Here is an 11,027-nt window from a genome sequence, read left to right on the forward strand (position 1 = left end):
TAAACTTTTCTATTACAAAAGACTCCAACATACTCATTTCTTGGAATTTTAAAAACTACTAACAGACTCAAAAGAAAATTTTAAACTAAAAACTAAAATACAGACTCGATAAATGAAAAATCAAGAGTACATAAGTGCTTCGACTCCTGGGGCCCGTGGGACATCATTCGGTCTTACCACGGGCCTATGTCCAAGATCCCCTTGAAGATGCTCCAGATCACTCATTATTTGGTGGACAAAAGTAATTACTGCAGTAAAGAAAGTAGTTCAAGTCATGTCCTCACATTCGTGGCATTTCATGATGATGTAGTCGGCAATATCTCTAACCCTCTCCCGGATAATACCCTTTTCTTGAAGCAAACGCCCGATTTGCTGATTCCGAGATTCTAACACTTGGGTGTCATGATGGTTTTGACTCTGCAACTATTGCATATCTTCCTCCATTTGGGACATCAAGTCATAGCAATGTTCCCTTTCGGCTTTAAAGTTCCTAGCTTGCTTGGCCACCTCATTTTCAAGGGTAGTTAACTTTTTCTTCAAATCTGTGATTGTCCCCTCATATTTTCTTTTCAACTGCCGCACAAATTCCACTTTTCCTTCTGCATTCTTTATCAGCTGCGCTCGGGCTCTTGCTAGACTGGCCTCAGATTTTTCCAAGTCATCTTGACACTCGATTACTTTCTTTCTAAGACCACATATAAGCCTTTCATCTGCTTGGCTTCTTTCCTGGTTTTTAGCAGCAATTTTCATCTTTTGGATCTGAGCTATAAGGGCTTCGTTTTCCTGAGCCAGCTTCTTCTTTTCCCCTTCATCGACAGCAGCTTGGACGCAATTGTCAAATTTGAGGTTCCTGATTTGTCCCTCCAATTTACTTATCGTGGCCCTATATCTTGCCTCTTTTGTCAACCAGTCCCATTGCTCTCGCGAGTCGTCAGTGAATTGTTGGACGTGAGGTCTTGTAGCAGGCCTTTCGGGCTCTCGAGGGATTTGAAACCTTTTACCAAACCAATTCATGTAATTAGGGTCTACCTCACCTTTAGCTAGATCCCGCACCAGAGTCTTGGGTTCTAGAAATCTGCACTCATTCCAAACTTGACGAACTCTTCCTTCTGAGAATATAGCCTTTGGGCCCAATTTGATGACTTGTCAGCTCAGATCTTCATCATGGGGAATAGTTTGAAACCTGCCCAGTTGGCGCAAAACCCTATGAGGAGAATATGGTTGAATGCTCCGGAGACCCATTAGGAGAATATAGCACACCTCGGCTGACATGTATATGACTTCGGTGACAGGGAGCAATCCGAAAGTCCACTAAATTCTATCTGAAGTTAAAGAACTTAAGTGTGCAAAAGCCTCTGTACCTTCTGGAAATTCAACACCCGCCACTCGATTTTCATAATCTTCGATGCAATTCAGACAAGTCATGTCGTAGTTCATATACTCGACACGGTGACAAAGATGTTCTTGTATCCAAAGTTGTAGTAGCAAGTTACAACCCTAGAAGAATCTTCCCCCTTCTCGGAATATGGTTAAGGCTCGATAAATCTCAGCTAAGATCATTGGAACAAGGGTGCCATTAGCTTTATTAATCATGACATCAACCATTCCCACGAGACACAGTTCTATGTTTCCGTCTTTTCGCGGACAGATTATGACACCCAAGAATGCTACTATAAAGGCCAAACCCCGTCGTGCCTCCCATATAAATTTGTTTCCTGCATGAGTCAGACCATTATCCGGTGCTTCAAAACCGTGGGGATTGCCATAGCGCTAGTACAAGAATTGGAAAGTGCAAAGCCCTTAAGACAAATTCCCATCCTGAACCTCCCGACTAATACTCAACATATCTAGAAACGTGTGAGGAGATACTGTTCTTGGTGACACTGGGTACTGACTTCTAAGATTTCCACTAAGGCCGGGCATAGCCTGCAATTTCCTCCAGCGTGGGGATGAGCTCAAAATCAGAAAAGTGAAATACATTGTGAGTCGGGTCCCAGAAAGGTATCAAGGCCTCAATCACATCCAATCTCGGTTTGATTTTCAAAAGTCCCACAAGACCACCCAAAACTTTTACTACAGTCCCTCTGCTGACTTTTCCTAAGTCGTTCCACCACATATGGAGCTGTAAGGGGATTTCCTCAAGAACTGCAAAGGGTTCATTTTCATATGTGCTCATCCTGCACATTTATTAGGGTGATTCAATTAAAAAGATCACGACTCATTGTGACTCAAGAAAAAGTTATTCACCATTTTTGCAAAAAATTGTTATTTAAAAAATAAAGACCCGGCTTTGCATATACGGCCTTTTAGCACTTCGGGAAAGAATATTTTAAGGCTGTGTTTGCTAACCGGCCAAAAAATTTGAAAAAGAGACCATAAGTGGTTGTTCTTGCAAAAATAGCCTTCCAGCGTCCTTTTGGGGACATTTGGCTATTTTAGACAAGAATGGCATCACCTTACATATTTATGACAAAACAATAAAATTTTTGTTCTTTTTGGGTTATTTTTGCAAAAAATGAAGTGGATCCGATGGGGGTTGCCTACGTAACCCACATCCAGTGAGAATCAAACTGGCATAGTTCGGGCAGATTTTAACAATAAAATAATACTAAATATTTTATTCTATTTTTTTTTCTTTTTTTTTTCAAAATTTCGGCAGAGTTCTGGTACTTTTGGACATCCGTTTTTCAAAAACAGGTAATTATCTCTTTAGCCCTCAAATTGATTTCTCTTTTTTCCAACTTTTCTTCTATTATTTACAAGTCGTTCAACATGCAAATCTGAAGCAAATAAATGCACAAGTAGAAAGTAGAATGCATTAGGATGGTCTTTTCATCTCGGGTACACCTGTCCTAGACAGACCTAACCCCTGTGTTGAGTCTCCAAAGTCAAATGCACGTGATGCAAACAAGCGTTCCTACTAGGGATCCTCCATGAGGCTTTGTTATACTAGGTTTGGAACCTGGGTGTATTGTTCTAGACCTGGCTTACCCAAGCGGACAACTCGAGCCGAGGGGGGCAGCGTACCAGGAATACAGAAGTTTCACCAGCTTTGCAACTTGTCCGAACCTCGTTATAAAATTGGAATAAGACTCTAACAGAAAAGAAGTTACACTAAGTGCACACTTCCTAGATGATTTAGAAGACTCAGAGAGAAGAGGGTTTCGTAGCAATTTATATACAGTCCAAACAATATCAAAGCGGTAGAAGCAGCATTTAGCATATTAGGCTCAACATGTATAACTCAGATAAAACAAGCCAACAATAACAGTTATTCTAAGCTCTAATTCTTAAACCCTGAACCAAAGTTCTGGGTTTGTGTCCCCAACAGAGTCGTCAGAGCTGTCACACCTCCTTTTTTACCACCCGAGGGGAAGTATAAGGGAGTTTTTACAATTAAAGTGACATTATTCGAAATGGGATTATTTATTTAATTCTTTAGAGTCGCCACTTGTAATATTTTAATTGGTGTCCCAAGTCACCGGTTTATTTTAAAATCTTAAAATGAGGAAAATCGACTTTCCTTTTGAAGTCTGCGAACCAGAAATTCCAAGTAAGGAATTTAGTTAACCCGGGAGAAGGTGTTAGGCATTCTCAGTTTCCCTGGTTCTAGCACGGTTGCTTAAACTATTATAATTGGCCTATTATCCGATTTATTACATGTTTTAACCTAAGGTGCATTTTTAGCTTTAGAAACCGCATTTATTTATTTTGAAACGCTTTTTAGGAAGATTCAACGTCATTTAAAACACGCCTTGAACCACGCCACATGAAATGCACCCACGGTCCACGACACATTTTATTTAACGTTGTTGAGAATTGGAGTTGGGTTACATGAAATACACACCCGAATTTAGATAAATAAAGGAAATTAATTTAAAATAGTGCGCCTAAAGCAACTCTGAAATTTCAAGTTTAAAACAAGATTTGCGAGGGCCATGAAAAATTCAATTGATGGCACACCACGATTTCTAAAGAGTTAAAAAAAATTAAGCGAGGGCCATGGGTTTTTGGGATTTTATTCAATATGGCACACCTCAATTTCACTTTTATTAAAAGAGTTTTTGATCTAGTCTTTGAGGGCCATAATTTATGTGTTTGGCTAATATGGCACACTTCAAACTAATTAAAAGAAACTAATTAATTAAGGACTAAGAGAAATTAGATTTATTCTAAACTAATGTCCAAACTAACTTAATAATTAATGGGCTTATGTTAAAAGAAATCGAGCATATGTCTAAAAAGGCTTGGGCTAACAGCTAGTCCAATAGTCTATTAGAGGCTGCCATGCTATAACACGGAAGATGACTGGGATCTCATGAAGCCCATAATGCATACATAATTGGTGAAGGGCATTTGGCATGACTGGGCCACAACGAAGACCCAGTTGTGATTCATTTCAACTAATTGAAGCCAATTACTATTTTTCAGGAAGATCCTGAGAATAAAACAAAACATTGGCAGTTCTCGCAATTTTAAAGCAAATGTGAAATACATTATGGTGCCACTCTATGATGAAGATATAACAATAACTCATATACAATTATCTGGTCATTTGAAACCTAATATAATTCATGATCTCTAACCCAAACACTAACATGGTTCCACATAAAGTAATACATTGACTAGAATGGACTCCGACTAAATGTTTCCATTCCAAGCTTATACATATCACCTTAGCATATTCAAGCAAAATCCTCATAAATAAACACTGATTTCAGCAAAACTAAAGTAGATCTGAACCATGTTTAATTCGACCGAATTCTCTACTGCAGTAATCTTAACAGTCCATTCATACAAACACAAACTCAGTTCATTTAAACTAAACGTGAAGCTAAAATAGAAAAGAGAAAACATAACGTGAAGAAAATTAAACTAATTCTAGAATCAAATGATTTTAGGAATGTAGAAAATAACATTTAATAAGCTGATATGCCATAGATTTTTAGCTCAATCAAACAGTTTCATGTTCTTCCATTTCACACGTTAATGAAGTGTAGTGAATACCTGGTTACAGCAAAATAACAAGGAAATTAAGCTAGGAGTTTAAGAAGAAACAACAGTAGTAGATTCAATTCAGCAAACCAACAACAACCAAGCTTGAAAACCAATTTTAGACTCGAAAATGGCCCAGAAGTTCTTTGCAAATTTCAGATACTAGAACAAACAGGAAGCTGAACCAATTTTCACCAGAAATTGCAAAGGATTTCAGTATTGGAAAACTCAGCTCTAAAAATTTTCAGTGTTGTTCATTCTCTAAAGTCTGACTTGAGGATGACGAAACAAGTCTTTTATAAAGGTTTCTTAGGGTAGCAGAAATGATTTCAGGTTTTGCCCATTACTCCTTTTCAAATTTTTGCTTTTGCTAGTTAGTCCTTGGTTTTAAAATTTGTTTTCTGAACTAGCCCCAACCCCAATTTCCAGGCAGCTTCCTAAATCAGTTACACAGGTTTCCCAAAACTGAAAACTCTGAATTACCCTTTAAGCCTATGTTATTTACCCTTAAGACCAGATATGGGTCAAACTTCACCCAAACTTAACAGGCCTCTTGAAGTGGGTCAAAGAAGGCCTCAAAGCCCAATCAACAAACTGACCCAAATCAATTTTGGTAATTTATGAAAAGCAAAAGAAGAAACAACTTAAATGATTTCAAAACTAAAATCCAACTAAATGACTGATTACTAACACAAAAAAATATAGAATTAACTAGATTATTAAATCGAAACAAACCTATTTAAACTAACTATGAGACTAAAACAAGAAGGGAAAAAATCAGAAATTTAAACATGACATGAATAACAACTAAACAGGCAAATGAATAAACCAAACAAAAATCAAGGAACAACTTTTAAAATTTGAAAAGAAAAACTGAAATGCAAACTGAACAAATACGAACACAAATCAATCCAAAGGGAAAAACCTAGGTTCATAATTTGGACCTTTGCTAAATTTCAAACAAAAGAAACTACCTAGAGAAAGGTGAAGAAAAGAAGGGAAATAGATGGTGAAACAACAAAACGGACAGAAAAATGAAAGAAAACATACCGACTTAAAACTCGAAACCAACACTGGACGCCCTGATTTAACAAAACCAATGTTAATCATTTGTTCTTTGTCAAGAACAAACGACCAACACTATTTTTATGTTAAATCAAACTTGAAAACTTGGAAAACTCGGAGGTTAGGTCTTGCATGCCACCGATTCGAGGGTAAGGCATTTTAGGCTTTTAGGGCTTCGAACCTTAGATTCAAGATTCGAAAGAATATGGAAGTATTCGAGGGAAATGGTTGTAGTTTATGGAAAGAGGAAGGACTAGGGAGTTATGGGGTGTGAAGTTGGGGCTGATTAGAGGTGGCGCCGCCACCGGAGAATGTTAGAGCGGCACTAGGGTTCAGTCTCTGAAGAAGGAGATGAAAGAGTGAAGAGATGAAATTGGGGGGGAAGGGGTAAGGCCGTTCAGATAGTTATATGCATTAGGTAAGCCAATTACCAACACTCCGATGAATAAAGATCAGCGGCTGGGATCATAGACCTCAAACGGCGTCGTTTGGCTAAATGAAGGGGACGGACCGGGTATGGGGTAATGTGGGCCTGGATTTGAATGGGTAATGGGGCAAATTTGTTTGGTCCTGAAGGAATTCAATTAAGATAGCCCAAACAATCAGATTCTTTTAATTTCTTTTCTTTTCTCTTTTCAATTTCAAATTTTGTTTTTCTTTTTCAAATTAAAATAAAAGCTAAATAAATTCTAAACTAAATTAACTTACCAAATTGGTCTAATTACTAGTCAAAGTATTTATAAAAAATTGAATAACTCCTAAATTGAAGAAAAAAACTATAAACTTCAAAAATTAAAAGTAAAAATGCAAAGTGAGTTATTTTTGTGATTTTTCATTTTCGTAAAAACAACTAATGTACTAATTAACCCTAAAATATAAAATTAAATTTTAAATGCAAATGTAATATATTTTTGTATTTTTCATGAATTAAACTAAAAATTAAACACGCACAAAGAATTAAAAATAATTAAAAAAATTACAATAATTCCTAAAACGGCAAATAATTAAAAGAAAAATCTAATTCTTTGGGATTATGTAGGAGTAATTCATGTGAGGCAAAAATCACGTGCTCATACCTGCACACACACACACACATAGATATATACACACACACACACAAATATATATACACACACACAGATATATATATATATATATATATATATATATATATATATCAGCTTTTGGGTTTTTTACCCCCTAGATGAGAGAGAAGTTATATTCAGATGATTCAGAATATGGCCTCATTGACCTAAGTTGATGATTACCCCAACAGAGTTCAAAGTTACAGAGTGGTACATTCGGGCCGAGTATGGAACCAGGTGTCGGCCACGCCTCTTCAAGTTTGGGGCATGACAAAACTTTCCTTTAAGTATTACTTATATTTGAAGTAACTCACTCGACAAATCTGACTTAAACAAATATGAATCTGTTATTAATAAGATAAGATTGTCATCTTGATTTGGGGATTCCAGTTTATACTATCTGAACATATCCTCCCGTTCTAGCATACTTCTATAATTTTGTCAACTCTTAGAAGATCATTAACTCTTTGATAAGTTTATGGTTGTTTGATCATACTGTATAAGCATGTTTTGAGCATACTAGATTCATGTACCATCTTTGAATGTGTATTTTGAAGATTACTACATACTCGACTTAAGTCATAAGGTTTGTGCCGGTTATGGTATTCTATTTGTTTAGTTAAGATGCTAAAACCAAGTTCCACTATAATTGAAATCCTATACATGACATGCTTGAAAGATTTCCCCAATGTGATAATATCCCTACCTCTTTTCTGAAATCCATGCAGCGACACAGCTGGCTTAATGATGATAACACTTTCATTTTTTTAAAATAATATGACTCCATGTTAAATGCCTTCTATATATTTTCATGTGATTCTTCACTCATCTTGATTCTTCAATATTTCCATTTTTCGTCCATAACCATGTATATGTCTATATTGCCCTTGGAACTTCATTAAGTTTACATGAATAAATCAAACCTAGCTTGTGAACTTTGAATGAACCTTCTGTTGCTACTGATCAAGTATAACATCATTCTTTTTACTCCAAAAGGATTAATATGAAGTTGAAGGCTCTTAGAAAGAAGTAATCATGTCCTGAATTTTTAAGTAAAATAAGACTATTAGCTTAAGATTTTGTTAATACTCTTTGGAGATTTAATCTAAATTATGAATCAGTAACTTTGTTAATACCTTTTAGAAGTCCTAATTATAGTTGTTAGATTGGTATCTTTATTAATATCTTTAGAATTTCTCACTGAAGTTTGCTAATCTGTATTCCTGTCAATACTCTTAGAAGTTCTGGTTGAAATTATGAATCGGTAACTCTATTGATACCTCTTAGAAGTTCTATCTGTAGTTGTTAATATACAATTCTGTTAATACTCTTTAGAAGTTATAATTGTAATTGTTAATGGTATCTATGTCAATTTTAAAGAATTTAATTGAAGTGGTTAACTTACATCTCTTTTAATATCCTCAGAGATTTCAATTCTTTTAATATCCTCAGAGATTTCAATAGGAGTTGTTTGCTTGTATACATGTTAGAAGTTAAGACTTAGGATGTCAAGGGAATGTGTCTATGCCTAGGAACTTCATATTAATCCTTTTGGAGTGTCAGGGGTCTATGTAACCTGATAATGTCTTTGTCTCTATGTGTGTTTGAAGCTGATTTCTTTTGAGCATGCCTAGCATATCATTCACATTTGGAACATGTACTTGTTATATTATGGTTACATTATGATGATTAGTTGCCTTATAATCCTATAGTACTTTGTATTAACTATTATGGAAAATGTACATACACTTTTGTGGTATGGTGTCACTATTGAAAATTACATTGAAATACCTCATTGGCACTTAAACCTTTAGGGAAGAATAAACTTGAGTAGCTAGGGGTATTTGGGAGTAGAATTTAGTCCTTAGTTGAGCTAATCTCCCTGACTCAAGCACTGCCCTAGGCGTTGAGGCCCTTGGGCACGTTGAAGTGTCAGGGGTCCAAAGAGAGCTTTGTCCATGGACGGAGCTCTACCCTTAGCCTCTAATATATTGACATATATTACTCCCTTTAGGTTTAGTGTTTAATAACAATGAAAGGTTTTTATGTGAATCACTTTTCCATATGTGAACCTCACATTAGTGTAATTCTTATAATTTAAATTATCATTGATTGTTACAATTTGTTTAGGCCATTACTAGTTCATTTCATGTATAATTATATATATAGAGTAGCATATCTAAGGACCTTCTATCTTTTTTGAACATGTATTATAATTGGGCATGCCGAGTTCCCAAAGAACTCAGGCCCAAGCCCTATACCTGCGTAATTGAGCGGTCTAAAGTCTATTGTTGTCCGTTTCTGCTATCTGATGGGCCCGCCTTTTTTTGGCCCAAAACCTGAGTTCATCCTTTCCCTTTAATATTTTACTGCTTTATTGCATTTTGCTATCTTTATTGCTCACATGTATACAACATTTATCATATTAGATTGAATGATTTACCCTACCTCTTTGAATTATATAGAAAATCTAGGCAGCCCTAAAAGACATAGGATTTAATAGTGTTAGACTTAGAAATGGACAGTCTTAATTCGTTAATTACACATTGTTTATACTAATCTCTACTAACGATTTATGAAGTCTTTTGGTATCAAAACAGCTTTAGCAAAAGGCGATAATCCTCTCTTTTCAAAACAAGAAGTGCCATCTAAAATTGGTCTTCTAAACTGCAGTTTTCTACAAAATTAAACAAATGTCGTTTCCCAGTAAAAGGTGCTTCCAACGATTTCTTCAAAAAATGATGTTTGAGAATCAAGGTATATCTTAACCTATTTCTTCACAATATTTTACTTCATTAGAGTTACGCAAGTATCCATAATCATTTAAATACCAAGTATTTACAACTTAACCACATCTCACATATTTTATAAATATAAATGTTATGTGCAATATCTTAAACTCTTTCAATCACATGTATATACAAACATTATCTTCAAAACCTTTCTAAACATATGTCCTTTAAAACTACACACTCTCTTTTCAAGTATTAAGTCTTAGAAATAGATATAGTATGCCACCTCTCTAACACCAATTAAGCAGAATATAAACAACTAACCCCTTTAAACCTAGTGTAAGTCCTATGGAGCTATCTCAGGTAGATTTTAAGATGTGCCTAACACATTCCCCTTAGAAAAACAAGAACTCTTACAAAAACATTCGCAGGTTAGCAGACTAATAAAGAATACGACGTTAGTAATTAAAATAGGTATCCTAATATACCTTTAAATATTAGGTGGCGACTCTCTTTCATCAACAACAGAGAAACCACAAGTTGAATCTTGTTTTGACTAGTGCAAAATAGGGTGCAACAACATGGCGACTCTGCTGGGGAAACCCCACTTAGGTTCTGACCTTAGCAGACTTAGACTAGACTTGGAACTTAGATTTGTTTGTACACTGCTTTTAATCTTCAAATTACGTGCTTGCCTGCTTTACTTGCTCATTATGCATGCTTATTATCATGCTTGTTATTGTTACACCCATATCTATTACCGCTTTATATATTGTCATCACACTCCTTCCTATCGAGTCTTGGTAGTACACTATCACACACAATGGCATGCAAGGGTTGTCTTTTAAACCCCTCCAAACCTTCTTTTCAAAAAATTCTTTAGTTTCAGAGAATATCTTTGTTAGGTCAACTGACATAACTTCTCACACCCTTTAGTCCAATTCAAAAGTAGGAAATACTCTACAGTAGCAAACATAGGTCACATTGCATAAACCTTAGATGAGTCGATCATTGGCATCGACACACAATTAGGAAAGCCACCCTAATGTCAATGGGTTATGCACCCATCAATATGACTTCTATGGAAAGACGAACAAACATGATGAGACACTTAAATATCTCAAGCAAATACTTATCAAACCCTTTCTTT

At 35.7% G+C, this 11,027-nt stretch overlaps 1 protein-coding gene across 1 annotated transcript; it reads right to left on the reverse strand.

The window, feature by feature from the left end:
- Positions 1-423: 423 nt before the first annotated feature.
- LOC138877417 (uncharacterized) lies at positions 424-1,014 on the reverse strand. The gene has a single exon (XM_070157026.1). The coding sequence runs from the start codon at positions 1,012-1,014 to the stop codon at positions 424-426; it is 591 nt and encodes a 196-aa protein (XP_070013127.1).
- Positions 1,015-11,027: the final 10,013 nt, after the last annotated feature.

The sequence above is a fragment of the Nicotiana sylvestris genome, chromosome 9, assembly GCF_000393655.2.
Source record: "Nicotiana sylvestris chromosome 9, ASM39365v2, whole genome shotgun sequence".
Classification (NCBI taxonomy): domain Eukaryota; kingdom Viridiplantae; phylum Streptophyta; class Magnoliopsida; order Solanales; family Solanaceae; genus Nicotiana; species Nicotiana sylvestris.